Source organism: Cervus canadensis, chromosome 1 (assembly GCF_019320065.1).
Source record: "Cervus canadensis isolate Bull #8, Minnesota chromosome 1, ASM1932006v1, whole genome shotgun sequence".
Classification (NCBI taxonomy): Eukaryota; Metazoa; Chordata; class Mammalia; order Artiodactyla; family Cervidae; genus Cervus; species Cervus canadensis.
Window position 1 is genome coordinate 31224772 of NC_057386.1, and position 20504 is coordinate 31245275.

General features: G+C 45.0%; 1 protein-coding gene across 2 annotated transcripts in view; it reads left to right on the top strand.

Moving 5' to 3' along the window:
- The first annotated feature begins 266 nt into the window (after positions 1-266).
- The window catches only part of LOC122445082 (myosin-13), a 45294-nt gene continuing 25056 nt past the window's right edge, over positions 267-20504 (top strand). Inside the window, exons 1-18 of one of the 2 annotated variants that reach the window (XM_043474080.1) lie at positions 267-470; positions 2648-2791; positions 2896-3052; positions 3967-3994; positions 4481-4592; positions 5594-5686; positions 7416-7479; positions 7564-7662; positions 7767-7870; positions 11721-11859; positions 13349-13467; positions 14118-14267; positions 14386-14556; positions 16505-16814; positions 16967-16973; positions 17772-17829; positions 17925-18012; positions 20321-20438. In XM_043474080.1, coding sequence (XP_043330015.1) covers positions 267-470; positions 2648-2791; positions 2896-3052; positions 3967-3994; positions 4481-4592; positions 5594-5686; positions 7416-7479; positions 7564-7662; positions 7767-7870; positions 11721-11859; positions 13349-13467; positions 14118-14267; positions 14386-14556; positions 16505-16814; positions 16967-16973; positions 17772-17829; positions 17925-18012; positions 20321-20438 — 2165 coding nt within the window. Of the gene's footprint in view, positions 471-2647; positions 2792-2895; positions 3053-3966; positions 3995-4480; positions 4593-5593; positions 5687-7415; positions 7480-7563; positions 7663-7766; positions 7871-11720; positions 11860-13348; positions 13468-14117; positions 14268-14385; positions 14557-16504; positions 16815-16966; positions 16974-17755; positions 17830-17924; positions 18013-20320; positions 20439-20504 lie in introns of both variants that reach the window. The other variant, XM_043474078.1, reaches the window with a different exon arrangement.

Genomic DNA, 20504 nt, shown 5'->3' on the forward strand with positions numbered 1-20504 from the left:
GACTTAGAGCTGCTCCAAAATCACCACTCAGAGTTGAAAGCAACCCCTCAAAATTTTTTCTTGGAGTAAAATATCCCCTTTAGCTTACCCCCACTTGCCTGCTCTAGGCCCCTAAACCTGGGCCTAGATTCCGCAGGAACTGGGTTAATCCCAGGAGCATTTGAATCTGGCCCCTGTTTGAATGGAGATAATAGGCTGGGCCCCTCAGAGTCAAGAGCCCTTTCGCCCCCACCTCAGCAGCCCTGGTCTCCCCAGCCCCTGCAGCCATGAGTTCTGATGCGGAGATGGCCATTTTTGGAGAAGCAGCTCCCTACCTGCGGAAATCAGAGAAGGAAAGAATCGAGGCTCAGAACCGCCCATTTGACTCCAAGAAAGCCTGCTTTGCAGTGGATGATAAGGAATTGTACGTGAAGGGTATGATCCAGGGCAGGGAAAACGACAAAGTCACAGTCAAGACTCTCGATGACCGGGTAAGTGTTGATCTCAGACGTTCTTGCTAACGTGGGCATCCTCCTTTATCCTCTGGAGTAGAATATTAGAAATTGCATGCTGATCCATAGCAACCTGATAACAGAACAAGACTTCCATTGATCTACTTTATGGTGACATCACAGGTGAAAACTGCCTTGGCACGCACCTTTGCTCCTGTCTCTTTCTTTCTCCAAGGACTGGAGCTTTGAGAGTTTTTGTGATGTTTGCTCTGGGGAATGGGGAAGGTGGTGGTGAAAGAGGTTGGACTATTGAAGGGAGAGATGGATGAAGACTGCTGCTGGATGGGTGAATATTCCACACAGAACTCTCTAGGCTTCAGTGTGACTTAAGGAGCTCCAGAGGCAACGCCTGGTTTACTACAGAGAATTACAGAGCACCGTCAGGGTGGCTCAGAGGGTAAAGAATCTGCCTGCAGTACAGGAGACCCAGGTTCAATCCCTGGACTGAGAAGATCCCCTGGAGAAGGGAATGGCTACCCACTCAGTATTCTTGCCTGGAGAATTCCATAAAGAAGAGCCTGGCAAGCACATGTGTCCATGGGGTTACACAGAGTCAGACATGACTGAGTGACTAACACTTTCACTATTCAGTTCAGTACTTACTGGACACCTACCACATCTAGGTCACAGCGTCCATCACTTTGCAAAGATGAGAAAATCTCAGTAACCATTTCCCCAAAGTTTATCATCTAGGATAGGTATCAAGAGTACATGATGGGTACGAATCACAGTTCACAAATTACTATTATTGTTGTTATCATTGTTGTTGTTTGACTTAGCCTCTGATGTTAGTCTCTTTAAATAGGGCCAGAAATAAATTTTCTTGAGCTACTACTGGGGTCCACTTCCGAGAGTTGTGCCACATTTTCAGTAATACCATACTGGGTCTCACTGTCCCCCTAAAGGATCTGCTAAGAAGCAAGCCCTGAATCTTCAAGACTCACAGACTTTTCCATCTCCCTTGTGCTACTTTGGGTGTCTCTCTCTTTGGTGTAGGGCAGTGGGGCAGAAGGGCCTCATTTCCTCTAGAGATGTGGCCTTTACCAGCAAATCTCCTTTTGTCGGTAAAACCCTCAAAGCTTTCTAAGGATATAGGCTTATGGCAAAGACTAGAAAGGCTTACTGGTTGTTTCCCTTTTACGCACTAGTTTCTACCTCTTCTGAGTAATGGAGTGCCAGCTATATGCTTAAAAGGAGGGAGAAACAGAGACGGGAAAGTTAGGCATTAGTCTCAAAATACTGCTTGGCCATGGACCATACTCCGAGTCCAAATGTTTGAACTATTAGAGCAGAGGTGCAAGGAACTCTGGAAGCCTTGAAAAGACAGGGGAAAGCAGACAGGTCATGGATAAGGTAGCACCTAAGAAGAGCTTTGATGGAGAAGGCAATGGCACCCCACTCCAATACGCTTGCCTGGAAAATCCCATGGACGGAGGAGCCTGGTAGGCTGCAGTCCATGGGGTCGCTGAGTCAGACACAACTGAACAACTTCACTTTCACTTTTCACTTTCATGCATTGGAGAAGGAAACGGCAACCCACTCCACTGTTCTTGCCTGGAGAATCCCAGGCATGGGGGAGCCTGGTGGGCTGCCATCTATGGTGTCGCAGAGAGTCAGACTGAAGTGAGTTAGCAGCAGCAGCAGCAGCAAGAAGAGCTTTGAAGGTAGCTAGACATAATTTCAATGTAGATATTCCAGACAAAGGGACCCATGTGAATAGAGATACTGAGGTGGAGATGCACAAAATATGCTGGAAGAGTTCTTTCCAGTATTCCAAGCTTGATCTCACTGTAGCATTCACAGCAAACGGGGTACACAGAGACAAGCTGCTCTGGCCTTGGCCATCCTGAGTACCCCCTGGCGACCCTGAGGTTGCAGGGCTCTACAGCTTTGCATAGGTGTAACCCACTCCTGGCGCAGAATGGTACACTGACTTGGGGGCATCAGACCAGAGCTGGTTACACAGTTTGACCAGACTTAGATTCAACAAGAACAGGTATTTATAGACCATCTCTGGGCACAGACATGATCCATGATGTTATCCATGGTAATGGGGTCATCGCACCACAATACCTCACCATTTTCTCCACACTGGTAGCATGGATACTGAGCATCAGCTCTCCCACTCATCACCTGCCTTTCCTCTCAATATCCAGACACTCACTCTCAACAGTGAACAGGTGTTCCCCATGAACCCTCCCAAGTTTGACAAGATCGAGGACATGGCCATGATGACCCACCTGCACGAGCCTGCTGTGCTGTACAACCTCAAAGAACGTTATGCAGCCTGGATGATCTACGTGAGTTTGTTCTCATGGCCCCTGTTCATGCAGGCGGTTAACATTCTGAAAACCAGTATTAGTGTCCTCATGAAACAATTATATTCCTTTTTTTTATGGTGCAGACTTACTCAGGCCTTTTCTGTGTCACCGTCAACCCCTACAAGTGGCTGCCCGTGTACAACCCCGAGGTGGTGGCGGCCTACAGGGGCAAAAAGCGCCAGGAAGCCCCGCCCCACATCTTCTCCATCTCTGACAACGCCTATCAGTTCATGCTGACTGGTAATTTCTTTTTTATTATGTATTTATTTTTGCCTGTGCTGGGTCTTCATTGCTGCACACTGGCTTTCCCTAGTTGCTGCGAGCAGGGGTCATTCTCTAGTTGTGGTGCTCAGGCTTCTCATTACAGAGGTTTCTCACCTACTCCAGTATGATTGCATCTTTAAAGACATCTGCAATGACCCCATTTCCAAATAAGGTCACATTTTGAGGTATTAAGGGTTAGGACCTCAACCTGTGAATTTTGCAATTCAACCTATTATAAATGGAAAACCATTGTCACTTTCCACAAGTAAAAGGGAAAGGTAAAAGAAAAATGCAGTGACAACAAATAAGCATCCATAAATCTAATTATTAATAAAAGCTATGGCTTCTTACAAGTTCTGGGTCTGAGACTTGTATTTTTGCTGTTGCTATTGTTGTTAAAAAGGGAGATAAGAAAGTGCTAGCGAGGAGATAAAGATCTGTGAACGTGAAGAACTTTCACATCACGGGGCTCACTGTTCACATCCCATGCTGCCCACATTACACATCTTATGTTTGGGAAATCTGCACAAATTGTCTCAAAGAAGATTCTGTATGTTTAGTCGCTCAGACATGTCTGACTTTTTGCAACCCCATGGACTGTAGCCCACCAGGCTCCTCTGTCCATGGGATTTCCCTGACAAGAATACTGGAGTGGGTTGTCAACCCAAGGATCAAACCCACATCTCCTGCTTGGCAGGTGGATTCTTTACTGCTGAGCCACTGGGGAAGCCCTAAAGATTAGATATACCCAAATCATCACACCGCTAGTTATGGCAAACTCAGAACTGGAACTCAGGGGCTCTACCCACCCCCACCCAGTGTTGCCTTATTTGTACATCCTGCCTATTGGTTGGTCATTGATTCTGTTCTGCTTCCCTCTGTATTTCTAGATCGAGACAACCAGTCCATCCTCATCACGTGAGTAACCCATGTCTGCTCTAGGATGACTTGGAAGAGGGCCATCCATCCCTTCCACTCTCCTTTATCTCACTTATTTTTTTAAAAAATATATTTTATTCGAGTATAGTTGATTTACAATGTTGTGTTAACTTCTCCTGTACATCAATGTGATTCAGGTATATATGTGTATATATTCTTATATATACAATAAGAATATATACAATATATGTGTATATATTCTTATATATACAATTCTTATACATGCAGTTGTGTATATACAATATATTTTCATATTCTTTTCCATCATGGTTCATCACATATTGAATATGGTCCCCTGTGCTACACAGTAGGACCCAGTTGCTTATCCAATCTACATATAATAGCTTGCGTCTTCTAATCCAAAGCTTCCAGTGCATCCATCTTTCATCTCCCCTCTCCTGTTGGGCCTCTTTCCACCCATGGGTCTGTTCCCTATGTCTGCATATCTCCCTTTTAAATCAACAGTGGAGAATCTGGGGCTGGGAAGACGGTGAACACCAAGCGTGTCATCCAGTACTTTGCAACAATTGCAGTCACTGGGGACAAGAGGAAGGAGCAGCAGCCAGGCAAGATGCAGGTGAGCAGCCTCCTGTGCCTGGGAGGCTTCTGCAATCAGTACAACTGCAATCTTGGGTGAGCACTAGGTGTTTGCAGGGCTCTGTGCTCAGCAGAGATGCACAGTAAGAGGTCTTGCCTGGGAGTACTTAGGGGACAAGACAAGAAATGGCTCCACCTCGTGGACTCAGGCTCTAGCACAGGCCCCATCAGCAACAGCCCAGTGACCTTGACCATCTCCACATCCTCCTCTGGAGCAGGAGTGGTTTAGGCCAGAGGTTGTCAAAGAATTGCTAGGCTCCCAGTCCAGAATTTCTGCTTGAAATTCCTATCTCACCTTCACAGTCCTAACAGGTTGCATTTCTCTCACGTTCCCACTCTTCATACTGCTGGTCTAGGGACCACACTTTGAGAACCACAGGGCTGGACAATAGTTTCCAGAGAGCCAGAAAGATAAGCAATCATGTATGGAAGGGGGAGAGTGAAAACTCTGTTTTCCATAAGAGGATTTTTTAGTAATAATTCTCATGAAATATTTTATGCAACTTAAAAATATTTTCGAGAACCACTGTTTCTATCATATGGGTCACTTTTGTTGCTCACAGTCTAAATTCTACTTCTGAACCCAGATATCTATATAAATGGGTCCTGGTGCAAGCAGTAACACAGATACATACTCTAAAAATCTGTATTTTATAATGAAATGTTGTCAGAGAAAAAAGGCAGTCTGGGAAATCAAGATGGAGTGGATAGTACTCCAAACAGGAATCTGGTGTGGGCCAGAAGTCACTGTGATGCTATGCTAAGACCCCCTCTAGGATGAGACCTTGAAGCTTCCTTCAGTAGAGTAGAGATGGGCTTCTGGGTACTTCCACATTCTGCACCGGCCACCAGCCTGGACTGTGTGACATCTCTCCCAGAGATGTCTTAATATCTTCCCAGAGCAAGCATACTTTTGAGTCACCAAGAAATTACTTCAGAAGATGTCCAAAGTCCTCCCTTTTCCTCTTCTCCTATTTTTAGGGCACCCTGGAAGATCAGATCATCCAGGCCAATCCCCTCCTGGAGGCTTTTGGAAATGCCAAGACTGTGAGGAATGACAACTCCTCGAGATTTGTAAGACTCATTCCAACTGTCAACAGCCCCCAGAAACCAAACCCTCTCCTCCAGTGCTGGATGTGAAAAAATGGCCACACAAACTAGGATATTCCTGGTCTCACCTACCGGGGCTTCCCAGGTGGCACTAGTGGTAAAGAATCCACCTGACAATGCAGAAGACACAAGAGAAGTGGGTTCGATCCCTGGGTTGGCAAGATCCCCTGGAGGAAGGCAGAGCGACCCACTCCAGTGTGCTTTCCTGGAGAATCCCATGAACAGAGGAGCAGGCAGGCTACAGTCCATGGGGGTCACAAACAGTCAGACACAGCTGAAGCTACTTAGCACACAAATACATGCACAAGAGCATCCTGAAGTCACAATGATTCAAATTCCACAAGTACAGAGCAATTTCTTTATGCAAAAATTGGTCTTTTGGAGTGGAATCATTTTAAAATGCAGAAGTCTGTTGAGCAACATCCACTGACTTACTAGCCATGAAAACCTTAGTGTGAAGTTAGTTAGCAGAACTGACCTCCTCTGAGTCAAGAGGAGGAAAAACCTGGTGAAGGCAGCAGAGCTCAAAAATTGGGAAAAAGTTTAAGTTGAAAGCTATGTCCCATCCTTCAACATTTCACTTAGGATTAGCTCAACCAAAGAGGCATTTACCTCTGACATTGGCAAATAAACAAATATACAGTCTTCTACCTAATTTCACTGGCCAGTAGAGCAAGTGCCCAGAAGCACTTCCATTAAGGGACTAAAACTCCTGAGAACCCAACACATAATTCACATAAACCTTGGCTGATCCTTCATTAGCTCTGCTTTAGGCTTCATTCAGAAAATACTGAGAATATCACTGAGTACAGTAGATTCCAGAGTCTGTGGGTGAACAAGCAAGACAGTATTTTTGCCCTCGAATCTGCTCACAGAATGGTAGACACAAATTAAATGAACAGTGTAAGGAGGGAATATACACACACATACACATACATATATACACACACACACATATATATACTATATGTAATTTCACTGCTGACTACCGCAAACTGAGTGAACCCAGGTGATGAGTGGGTCTTTAGGGAGCCAGCTCCTCCTGAGAGCTAGGTTTGCCTGTAGTAAACAGTAAGGGGATATGAGGCAAGAAATCTCAGAAGTAGCACCCAGAGGCAAAAAAGAAGTCAGTTAGTCCAACCAGGTTATCAGTGCAAAGATGCTATGGAGAGTTTGAGCAAGACAGAGACCAAGGAGACAGTCAGGTGAGAGGTGGTCCCAAGTGAGAGTTGAGAGGGAGCTCACAGGCATCCTCAGAGCTAAAGGGACAGAGCCGTGGGCTTTGGGCAGAGCTATCTGAGACTTGGCTGAGCTGGTGTGGGGACCGGATGCCAAGCAAATGGAGAGAAGGAAGTCCTCAGGCTTCTGGCGTCACTCTTGTTGACCCTACATGCCCCACCCTCCATAGTCACACCTAACAGAGGCCGCGACAGTACCATGCAAATAGAATAGCCACATGTCAGTCGCTCAGCCATTCTCTTTGCGACCCCTTGGACTGTAGCCTATCAGGCTCCTCTGTCCATGGAATTCTCCAGGCAAGAATACTGGAGTGGGTAGCCCTTCCCTTCTACAAGGGATCTTCCCGACCCAAGGATCGAGCCCAGGTCTCCCGCATTGCAGACAGATTCTTTACTGTCTGAGCCACAGGGAAGCCCAGAATAACCATGGTGTTCGTCAATCTGTCGTTGGACAGGGGAAGTTCATTCGGATTCACTTTGGAGCCACAGGAAAGCTGGCGTCAGCAGACATTGAAACCTGTGAGTCCAAACACACACCTTGAATTTGGCCCCAAGGTCATCTCCTGGGGAACATAAAAATCACATTGCTTTTTGTTACCTTAGATCTCTTAGAAAAATCCAGGGTGACATTTCAATTATCCAGTGAGAGAAGCTATCATATTTTTTACCAAATCATGTCCAACAAGAAGCCAGAACTCATTGGTAAGTTTCCTTGGTTACCATTCTCATCTTCCAAACCAGTCTCATTGGAAAAATCCCAGAGTCAATTTTGCATAAGATGCTAAAGGGATCTTCCTGCTCCACAGACCTGCTTCTCATTTCAACCAACCCCTTTGACTTCCCCTTCGTGAGCCAGGGAGAGGTCACCGTGGCCAGTATTGATGACAGTGAGGAGCTGTTGGCCACTGATGTAAGTATTCTGTGTGTTTATTTACTTTAAATGAGGAATTGTTGAATTTATGCACTGGGAGGCATCCATGATCTCCCAAAGAAGCTGGGACAGAAAGATGTTCAGTGATTAGACCCAAGATCTTGGAGAATTTGTACAGATGGCACCCCGCCCCCACTCCAGAAAACTCCAGAAATGGGAATAACAGAAAGTTCTCCAAAACAGGCCTTCAGTTCCATTCTGCAGCCTTTCAAGGTATAACATTTGCAAGGATAATGGATAAGATATTGGTCAAAGTCTTCAGAATACAAGACCATCTACATGGTTCTTTAAGAAAATCTAGAAAACACAGAAAAGTCTAAAGCAGGAAAATTAAGCCCCACTCTGCAGTAGCTGCCCCATTCCCCCGTCTACCTGCCCTCAGGCTCACAGGAAGCACCTCTGGCCTCTGGCCTTTAGCCCTGGGGAGCATCTTCAGAGTCAATTATAACTAAGTGCATTGAGCACTTACATGTGCTAGGAACTGAAAAAAGAGCTTTGCCTGCATCATCTCCTTTAAGCATCAACAAAATCTCTAGGATTGGCCCCACTGTTGCCCCCATTTCATAAAGATAGAAGCTGAGTCTTGGGGAAAAAACTCACAATTTGCCTGAAGACAGTTTGTAAACAACTGTCTGAACCCAGATCTGCCTAGCCCTGAACTTACATTTTTAACTAAAATATATCTCAGTGCAGTTCATCTCTACCCCTGGGTGGCTCCACCCTCTCAGAAGCTGTAAGAGCTTTTGGAGAAGGGTCTCATCTAATACCCCCAGGGGCCCTGTCCAGGGCCCAGCTCCCTGGCCTTCATTTTCTGCTATTTCCAGGTGATGCTGATTGTTTTAAGGCAAGGAGAAAATGCTCATGATCAAATAAACTTCAGTTAATGTCAGTCTGGCTATCGTATATTTTTAACCAGGTTTCCTCCCCAGGTTTCTCCAGCCTTTACCACTTGGGGAGGAAGGTTAGTGACTGACGCAAGGCCTCTCGGCACCCCGCCACCTCCCAAAAGTCCCTCCTGTTGGTGTTGGTCACTCAGTCTTGTCCTCTTTGTGATCCCATGAACTGTAGCCCGCCAGGCTCCTCTATCCATATGATTTTCCAGGCAAGAATACTGGAGTGGGTGGCCATTCCCTTTTTCAGGTGATCTTCCTGACCCAGGGATCAAACCTGGGGCTTCTGCGTTGCAGGTGGATTCTTTACCGTCTGAGCCACCAGAGAAGCCAAGGCCCTCCTAAGGAATTCTAAAAATTCCCAAAGTAATATCTTGGGTCCCACAGGCGACCCTAGCTGTCAGGGGCTGCTGTTTCTCCCCCCTCCCAAGGAGAGTCTTCAGGGCAGTGGTTTACCTATGGTCAGAACAGAGGGGGACAGGTGTCTCCAAGAGACTACATTCTCCAGTAATGCTTTCACCGGCATCCTTTTAGCTTTTAGCAAAAGTTCCTTCTCTCTTTATCTGTAGCCACCCACTCCTAGGGCACAGACATGCGCCAGCTGGGGTGGGACACAGATTCCAGGGCCGCAGACTCTCCCCTCCCTCAGTTTCTGATGCAGACTCTCCCTCCTCACAAGGGGGTGCCACCCCGGAGCACCTCCCTCTGCAATACCATCCTACTGACACAGACCTACCTGGTCTGTACCATCAGCTCCCCAGACACATCCAGCCCTGTTTCAAATCCATCCCTGCACATTGCTGCAAACTCTCTTAGAATCTCAGTTCTTCACCTGGTTCAGTTCAGTTCAGTTCAGTCGCTCAGTCGTGTCCTTCTCTTTGCAACCCCATGGACTGCAGCATGCCAGGCCTCCCTCTCTGTCACCAACTCCCAGAGCTTACTCAAACTCATGTCTATTGAGTCGGTGATGCCATCCAGCTATCTCATCCTCTGTCGACCCCTTCTTCTCTTGCCTTCAATTTTTCCCAGCATCAGGGTCTTTTCAAATGAGTCAGGTGGCCAATATTGGAGCTTCAGCTTCAACATCAGTTGTTCCAATGAACATTCAGAACTGATCTCCTTTAGGACTAACTGGTTGGATCCCCTGTAGTCCAAAGGACTCTCAAGAGTCTTCTCCAACACCACAGTTCAGAAGCATCAATTCTTCAGCACTCAGCTTTCTTTGTAGTCCAACTCTCACATCCAAACATGACTACTGGAAAAACCATAGCTTTGACTAGATGAACCTTTGTTGGCAAAGTAATGTCTCTGCTTTTTAACAAGCTATAGTCTAGGTTGGTCATAACTTTTCTTTGAAGGGGCAAGTGTCTTTTAATTTCATGGCTGCAGTCACCACCTGCAGTGATTTTGGAGCCCCAAAAAATAAAGTCTGACACTGTTTCCATTGTTTCCTCTCTATTTGCCATGAAGTGATGGGACCAGATGCCATGATCTTAGTTTTCTGAATGTTGAGCCAACTTTTTCACTCTCCTCTTTCATTTTTATTAAGAGGCTCTTTAGTTCTTCACCTTCTGCCATAAGGGTGATGTCATCTGCATATCTGAGGTTGTTGATACTTCTCCCAGTAATCTTGATTCCAGCTTGTGCTTCACCCAGCCCAGTGTTTCTCATGATGTTCTCTGCAAATAAGTTAAATAAGCAAGGTGACGATGTACAGCCTTGACGTAATCCCTTCCCAATTTGGAACCAGTCTGTTGTTCCATGTCCAGTTCTAACTGTTGCTTCCTGACCTGCATACAGTTTTCTCAGGAGATAGGTCAGGTGGTTTGGTATATCCATCTCTTGAAGAATTTTCCAGTTTGTTGTGATCCACACAGTCAAAGGCTTTGGCATAGTCAATAAAGCAGAATAGATGTTTTCTGGAACTCTCTCGCTTTTTCGATGATCCAATGGATATTAGCAATTTGATCTCTGCTTCCTCTGCCTTTTCTAAAACCAACTTGAACATCTGGAAGTTCACAGTTCATGCACTGTTGAAGCCTGGCTTGGAGAATTTTGAGCATTACTTTACTAGCATGTGAGATGAGTGTAATTGTGTGGTCGTTTGAGCATTCTTTGGCATTGCCTTTCTTAGGGATTTGAATGAAAACTGACCTTTTCCAGTCCTGTTCTCAGCCACTGCTGAGTTTTCCAAATTTGCTGACATATTGGGTGCAGTACTTTCACAGCATCATCTTTTAGGATTTGAAATAGCTCAACTAGAATTCTATCACCTCCACTAGCTTTGTTCATAGTGATGCTTCCTAATGCCCACTTGATTTCGCATGTCAGGATGTCTGCCTCTAGGTGAGTGATCACACCATCATGATTATCTGGGTCATGAAGAGGGCTGCAATCTCTGATGGCTATGATATCTTTTGCTTACTGATACCACAGGAAATATTCCATTTATCGGTGCCTAGTGCCCTCCCTAGCTTCTTTTGCATTTGAAAAATTGTATCCTCCCTTCCAGTTCTAATATTCTATGATGCCATGTCATTGCTATTCTGAACAACAGTTGAATTCCTAGATGGCAACGCCAAGCTCACAAGCTCTTGGATAGCGTCCATGAGCCTGCCTCCTCCCAGAGTCACACAATCATTCCCAATGGCCTCATCCAGAAAACAGCCCCAAATCTATGCACACTGGAACAGGACTCAAATCAGTGCTCAGTGGATGGAAGCAAACAGATAATTCACATTTTCTTCCCATAATCTCCACCCACACACACAAACACGTTCAATGAAAGAAATGGTTTTTAACCCCTAACTTACCATACGCCACCTGTCATCCACTTATTGGGGTAATGCCATCTCTTGTGCTCTACAAAATGCCAGGAAAGAGCTGAATTAGGATCCCTGAGGTCTTCTGTGACAGCTGTCCTTCTCTCTAATTCCCAGAATGCCATTGACATCCTGGGCTTCAGCTCAGAGGAGAAGGTCGGGATCTACAAGCTGACGGGCGCCGTGATGCACTACGGGAACATGAAGTTCAAGCAGAAGCAGCGGGAGGAGCAGGCAGAGCCGGATGGCACGGAAGGTATCACACATGGGAAGGGGGTGAGGTTCAACTCTCCACCTGGTTCACATGTGGACTAGGTCATTGGAGATAAACGTGGTATTCATCTCAAGAGCTGCTCTTGGAAAACTGTACAGACTGAATTTGGGTTGTCCATGTGGTTACTGTCACTGTCCCCCGCTTGACAAATGAAAAGACTGAGGCATAAAGAGGGATTCCCAGGTGGTGCAGTGGTAAAAGAATCCATCTGCTAATGAGGCAAAAGAGAAGCAGGTTCGATCCCTGGGTCGGGAAGATCCCCTGGAGAAGGAAATGGCAACCCACTCCAATATTCTTGCCCGGAAAATTCGATGGACAGAGGAGCCTGGAGGGCTACAGTTCATGGGTCTCAGAGTCGGACACAACTGAGCATGGGCACACAAAGGAGCAAAGCCCGAATTTGAACCCAGGCTCTTTGCCGTCAAACTATTCCACATCTCTTGGAAACGAGACACGTGAACCATTTTGAAGGTAAAACAAGCAGGACTTGGTGCCTGTCTCAACACAGCATGTCAGGGGTGAAAAAAATAATGTATCATCCCAAGCTTTAACTGAAGAATAATGGTAGGATCCATGTAAATGAGCAAAAGGAGAAGGGATAATTTGAGCAAAGAGTAAAACACGCAGTTGGTCTTTTAGTAAGTCCTTAACACTGCCCTGAGTTTTTATTAATGTGACTCCCCAACCAGCCCCAAGCAAGGAGGAGCTTGGGAAGCAGCATGCCTCTACTTCTCAATGAGCTCAAGGCAAGCGGCCAGGCCCATTCCAAAGTCCACCAAACTAGTGAACTTTGTGAAATTGCCAGTATTCAACTGAACTTGACCATCTCCAAATACTTGCAGGCAAGGTTTTGTACTTCTCTCTCAAGTATCTGCATGGCACCTTGAGCTTCCCTAGTGGCTCAGACAGTGAAGAATCTGCCTGCAATGCAGGAGGCCCGGGTTCGATACCTGGGTTGGGAAGATCACCTGGAGAAGAGAATGGCAACCCACTCCAGTATTCTTGCCCGAAGAATTCCATGGACAGAGGAGCCTGATGGGCTACAGTCTATGGGGCTGTAAAGAGTCAGACACAACTGATGATTAACACTTGTAGAAATCAGGAATGTGTTCAACTTAAATTAATTATCCAGATGATGCTTCCTTTACTTATATACCATGTTGTTGTATTATCAGATTCCAACAGTATTAAGTAGCTATATGTTTTCTAATGAAATTTAAATTTCAAGTTTGTCAAAACTGACCTATTACTAAAGACTATCTATTATAGAAAGCAAAATGAAAGTTCTTGAAAACCCAGGACCCTGGATTATGGGGTCAAAACTCCATGAGATGAGTGCAGGCCTGGGGCTTGTAGGAAAATATAAAAACATCCAAAAGGATCATAAACAATACTTCTGGGAGGACCCAAGGCCCGACTGGATGTTTTAGCAGCTGCTATCTGTGTGACACCAATTCTTCTTTTCCTTCAGTGGCTGATAAGGCTGGGTACCTGATGGGTCTGAATTCCGCAGAAATGCTGAAAGGCCTATGCTGTCCAAGGGTGAAGGTTGGGAACGAATATGTCACGAAGGGGCAAAACGTCCAGCAGGTATATGGAAATACTCTGAATCCAATCAACTCGAGTGTTTTTCTATTTTCAGTCTCATCCTGAAGTTCTTTCAGTTGCAGGGATCAGAAAAACATATGCAACTGTCTACAGCATGGAAAAGGAATTCATTCTTCAGGCTCAGGGTAACTCACTGAGCACCTTGGTGCTATGAGGGCCTGGAATCAGGGAGTGAAAAGCCCTCTGGAGCCAGGCAGCCTCCTTCTCAGGGACTCTAGACTGTCTTCTCTCTCCTGCTCTGTGTTCTCACTAGGCAGATAAGCTTGACTTACCTCCCCTACCCGTGACCACCCCAGAACTCCCAAGTTTACATCTTCGTGATTCCATCCTCATCCTGAGACCAACATCTTTTTGATCCCAATACCAAATTCTCAGGAGAGACACTCTGTGTCTGGTTCAATTAGGTGTGGCCAGGGCTAGAGTTATGTGTTATATCCATGCTTGGCAGAAAATGAGCTTTGTAAATGGAATTGACCTCGTGAACTGAGAAGATGCCTTGAGATAGATTTAATGTCAGGTTAAACTGTATGAAATTGCCAGTATCCTGCTGCCTTTGACTTTCAAGGCCTCCACTTTGTAGGTTTCAAAAAAAAATACTAATCTGAGGGTTGAGTGGCTGATCCTTTTTCAAGGTGACCAATTCGGTGGGTGCTCTGGCCAAAGCCGTCTATGAGAAGATGTTCCTGTGGATGGTCACCCGCATCAACCAGCAGCTAGACACCAAGCAGCCCAGGCAGTACTTCATCGGGGTCTTGGACATTGCTGGCTTTGAGATCTTTGACGTGAGTTGTTTGGATAAATGACAGACCTCAAATGGCCCTTCTGCTTTGTGTCTGCTTTGTTGAATCACCCCAGGATTTTCCAGACTCATTTAAATTATTTGGTATCTAAAATACCCAGTTCAACAGCCTGGAGCAGCTGTGCATCAACTTCACCAACGAGAAACTGCAACAGTTTTTCAACCACCACATGTTCGTGCTGGAGCAGGAGGAGTACAAGAAGGAAGGCATCGAGTGGGAGTTCATCGACTTCGGGATGGACCTGGCCGCCTGCATCGAGCTAATCGAGAAGGTAAGAAACACTGCTCCCCGGGGCAGCTCCTCATCGGCTGGGCCACCCCCTCTTTGCTCTAACACTTCTCTGCTAACATACTGGCTCCCTAAACCTATGTCCCCAGGCTCTGAACCTTCAGAGAGCTGAATTCCCAGTGCAGAAAGGGTAAATGTTTGGAAAGCTCCCAGAATCTGTTCAGACAATTGATGTATGTGAGTGATTAAGATCCAAGGGCTCAGTGATCCCCAAGAATGTGAATGAAGCCCAGGGGTGACTGGGCAGTTCACACATACCTGACTTGTCCAAAGGCCCAAGGAGAAGGGACCATGGAGCAGTGGGCTTCTTCGAGAAATGTTACTATGAAAAGAGAGGATGATATTAACTTTTTAAAAAAGAATTCTCATCACATTTTGAGCACTGGTTGTGTTGGAAGCCTGTCTTCCTAAGGCGGCTACTGAAAAACCCAGATTTTATTGCTTAAAATATTACTCATATGATTTTTATGCCTGTGTGTGGAAGGAAATGGCAACCCACTCCAGTATTCTTGCCTGGAGAATTCCATGGACAAAGGAGCCTGGCAGGCCACAATCCATGAGGTCGCAAAGAGTTGGACATGACTCAGCAACTATCACTCACTCACTCATGCAACTTTACATTTTTTGTAAATTTGTTCCTAAAAGGGAGTAAGTTAGGGAAACAAAGCTTTTTTTTTTTTTTCCTTCCTATGTAGGGAAAAACTTAGTTCTTCCCTACTGTGTGTTTCTCTTCTATGAATTTGCTTTACTACTCACACAGAGCACTTCATTTCTTATGTTTCTGGTCACCAAACACATGGAGGTTTTTCCTCATGACAGCAAGCAATCCTCTGCAACATTAACTGGTCGTCCTACAATTTAACTCAATTCTGGCACTCTCTACTCAGAGATGCCAAGTTCAAGCAGTAGGCCCCCAGGTGTCCTACAACTTCTGACCTAGTTGGCTATAAATCAACGTTTCTCACAACCCTGTCCTCAGGTTTAATTAATTTACTAGAGGGGTTCACAGAGCTCAGGAAAACAGTTACATTTACCAGTTTATTAAAGGATTTGATAAAGAAAACAGATGAGGGACTTCCCTCGTGGTCCAGGGGTTAAGACTCTGTGCTTCCAATCCTGGGTACCCGGATTTGATCCCTGGTTGGGGAACTAAGATCCCACATGCCACATATTGTGGCCAAAAAAATTAAATAAAATAAAAAGTAAATTAAAAAAAAATTTTTTAAGTGTACAGATGAACAGCCAGATGAAGAGACATATGGAACAAGATCTGGGAGAGTCCCAAATGCAAGCGCTTCTGTCCCCAAAGCTTGGATTGTGTCACCCTCCCAGTGTGGACATGTTTGCCAACCTGGAAGTTCTCAAAATCACCTACAACTAGGATTTTATGGAGGCTTCCTCATGTAGGGACAATCGATCATTTGCTGCATTTCCAGCCCCTCTCCCCTCTCTGGTGGATGGGGGAGGGGATGAAAATCCCAAGCTTCTCATCATGGCTTAGTCTTTCTGGTGACCAGCCCTCAGCCAGGGGCCCCCAGCCCAGAGTCACCTCAAGACAATAGATGCTCTAGTACTCTTATCACTAGGACATTACAAAGGCTTTAGAAGCTCTTTGCCAGGAACCAGGGACAGAGACCGGTATATATATTTTCTATTATCTCACGAAGAGCTGCACTTACATATGTGCAATCTCATCCCATGCTTTTTTGTTCAGCAAACATTAAATAAGCACCTACTGTGCTGCCGTGCTTAACGTCAAGCACTATTCTGCCATGGCACCGAGCGGACCGGCAGCCTTGCTCTCGCAGCACTGACATCCCAGTGTTCCTAGTTACAGCGCAGCACCAAAGTTGCCCCTGGCTCCTTCAGAAGACGGAGTCACTGGGGATGTACTACTGAACACTGAGGACAGTCTATTATCCTCCCTCCAGCCTATGGGCATCTTCTCCATCCTGGAAGAGGAGTGCATGTTCCCCAAGGCCACGGACACCTCCTTCAAGAACAAGCTGTATGACCAGCACCTGGGCAAGTCCAACAATTTCCAGAAGCCCAAACCTGCCAAGGGCAAGGCTGAGGCCCACTTCTCCCTGGTGCACTATGCGGGCACTGTGGACTACAACATTGCCGGCTGGCTGGACAAGAACAAGGACCCCCTGAATGAGACGGTGGTCGGGCTGTACCAGAAGTCTTCGCTGAAGCTGCTGTCCTTTCTTTTTTCCAACTATGCTGGTGCAGAAGCAGGTGACATCCTTTTTTAAAATCCCCCCTTGTGGAAACTATGTAATCACTCACAGCTCATGAAGAACCAATAATTGGACATGAGCTTCAGGATGACTTTGATTTGTCCATTTCTGTTCTTCTTTCTCCTACTTCTATTCTTCCTCTTCCTTAAGAGATTGAGTTCTAATCATATGACCCACAATTCTACTCCTGGGTATACATCCCCCCCAAAAAAACCCACTAATTTGAAACGCTATATGCACCCCAATATTTATAGCAGCATTATTAGAATTACCAAGGTATGGAAGCAACCTGTGTCTATCACCAGATAAATAGATAAAGAAGATGTGGTAATATCTTGTATATGTGTATACACACACATATAATGGAATATTACTAAGCCATATACAAGAATGAAATGCTGCCATTGCAACAACAAGGATGGAGTTGGAGGGTCTTAAGCTAAGAGAAATAAGTCAGACAGAGAAAGACAAATGCTGTATGATATCACTGATTTGTGGAATCTTAAAAAACCAAAATCATAGAAACAGAGATCTGATTTGTGGTTGCCAGAGGTAGGAGGTGAGAGCTGGGGAAGAATTGGGTGAAGGGGGTTAAAAGGTGCATACTTATGATTATAACATAAATAAGTTCTGTGGTTGTAATGTACAGTGTGGCAATGATAGTTAATAATGCTGTATTGTATATTTGAAAGCTGCTAAGATAGTAGATTTTAAAAGCGCTCAACACAAGAAAAAAAAACTAATTATGGAGGTGATAGACGTTAAGTAGCAGTGATCATTTTGCAGTATATACAAATATCAAATCATCCCTTTGTACACTTTAAATTTATACAATGTTATATGTCAGTTACAGCTCAATAAAATGGGTGGGGGATGGGTAGGAAGGCCACCACTGTGTCCTCAGGACTCACCAGACATACCCCCTGTGTCTGTCTCCAGGCGACTCCGGGGCAAGCAAGAAGGGTGGGAAGAAGAAGGGCTCCTCTTTCCAGACCGTGTCTGCTGTGTTCAGGGTTTGTTTTTTCACACCTTCCACATTCAATTGTTTTTCTGCCCAGTGAAACAGCATTTGGAAAGGTAAATGTGCTTCTTCTGGTTTGTGCCCCAGGAAAATTTAAACAAGTTGATGACCAACTTAAGAAGCACTCACCCTCACTTTGTGCGATGTCTGATTCCCAATGAGACTAAGACACCTGGTGAGTAAGAATCCACCAGAACAGGACTCCCTGAAACATGAGCAAAATTCTGTGGGAGGTGTGCACACATGTGTGTATGCATGTGTCGGCGAGTCTGTGTGCATGTGCGTGTGTGCTTCCCTGAAGACGGGGTCATGATAGCCTTTATCTCTTTTCAGTCTATGAAATAGGGCTCCCAGATTTAACAGATTAAAAATATGAGACCCCTCCCCATTAAATTCAAATTTCAGATAAGACAGTGAAAATTTTCTTAGTATAACCATGACCCGTGCAATATTTGGGATATACTTACACTGAAATAATTATTTTACTATTTCTCTGAAATTCAAGTTCAACTGGGCATCTTTTATTTCACCTATATCCCTACTATGAGATTATTTCCAAAATATTATGTATTGGGTTGGCCAAAAAGTTTGTTCAAGTATTCCATAAGATGTTATATACGAACTCTTTGGCCAGCCCATCATCAACTCAGTGGACATAAATTTGAGCAAACTCTGGGAGATAGTGAAGGACAGAGAAGCCTGGCATGCTGCAGTCTGTGGGGTCACAAAGAGTTGGACATGACTGGGTGACTGAACAACGACAACACATATATAGGTACACTAGATTCATGACTTTCATAAGGTTATGAAAAAAAAAACTCCCCCCTCCCCCAAAAAATTAGGAGCCACTATATTTGGCAAATAATCAACTTAGGTCTTCCATAATATAAACAGAATCAATAACAACTGTTTTCTGAGCCCACTACAGTCACATTATTATGTTATGTGTTGTAACATTATTATGTTGCTGCTTATAACAGTTCACTGCAAGATGAGGGTGCTTATCTCCATTTCATAAGTGAGGAAATCGAGACTCAGACACCAGATATACAGACATAGCACACTGCAGTACAGTAGACCTTTAACCATCCCCAGTCTTGGATTCACAAATATTCTTGGAGTAGGGCTGAGATTCAGGGCTCACAAAGAAAAGAACAGACCATCACATACACTGTGGCTACGAGGCAGCTCATTGATCAGCCAAGCTGTTCCATCCCAAAGACTGGGCTTCTGGCATCAAGCCCTGCTTCAGCAGCGCTACAGGAGAGCAGATGATGCAGGAAAACAGCCCAGCTCCACCTGTGACTGCTCAAGGGACCGCAGCCGAGTCCTTTAGCTTTCTAGTCTATAAAAGGAGGATCAGATGGCATTTTATTGATTCATTCACTTAGTTATTTACTCATTTATTTACTGAGTGAAAGTGATAGTCACTCAGTCGTGTCCAACTCTTTACAGTCCCATGGACTATTGCCTGCCAGGCTCCTCTGTCCATGGGATTCTCCAGGCAAGAATACTGGAGTGGGTAGCCATTCCCTTCTCCAGGGGATCTTCCTGACCCAGGGATCAAATCCAGGTCTCCTACCTTGCAGGCAAATTCTTTACCCTATGAGCCACCAGGGAAACCCTATTAGTGAGTACTTACAAATGTTGACTCATCTTGTAAATATTAACCCCCTTCACCCTCCTTAGAGGGTTGTTGTGAGAATTAAATAAGCTAGTACATGCATAGCATTTAAAACAGGACCAATCATAAGAGAAAAAATTGTAACTGTGTATGGTGATGGGGGTTAACTGGACTTCTTGCAGCAATCATTTCATAATATATACAAATATGGTTGTACACCTGAAACTAATAAAATGTTATATGTGAATGATACCTCAATTTTTAAAAAATGCTAGTAGATAGCACTACAACAGTAGTTGTAGGTGAATTTAAATAAACTCTGTCAGTTCATGATTGATGATGCAGACAAAAATATGTAAGAGTGCATGCAATATAATAAATTATATGGTCAACTTCGTCAAAATATCAAACACAGTAATGACAGAGGAGGCTTCTTCTTTGCATATTCTCATGAAACCCTTGCACCTGATTATTTACTAGGCCACCAAGGAAAATAATAAAAACAAAACAATATAGGGCCAAACACATTATGAACACTCTGCAAATGTTGGCTGTCAATTATAGTAATAATAAAAACTGTTGTTATTATGAGAATAATAATGATGAGAGACATTTCTAGATCAAGACAACTATTCTGTCCTCATCAGAGTCAAGAGCAATGAACAGGGCAAAGATTAATATTTTGGCTTTTAGTCCCATGGTTGTGGGGTGCTAGAGTCTCCCCAGAATGTTGAGATTATTTCTACTGGCACCAAACCTTCCCATTCGAGTCTGGGTATCCAGGGGTCTCACGGTGCCCAGAACATCAGAGAAAACAGTGGAAAGGCCGCCAACAGGCCCCGGGCTCCCCTCTCTCCAGGCGTGATGGACCACCAGCTGGTCCTGCACCAGCTGCGCTGTAACGGGGTGCTGGAGGGCATTCGCATCTGCAGGAAGGGCTTCCCCAGCCGGATCCTCTACGGGGACTTCAAACAGCGGTAGGTCGCCTGCCGTTCCATCTCTCTCCTTTGGAGGTACCTTCTGCATCCCCCAAAGGCACTCCT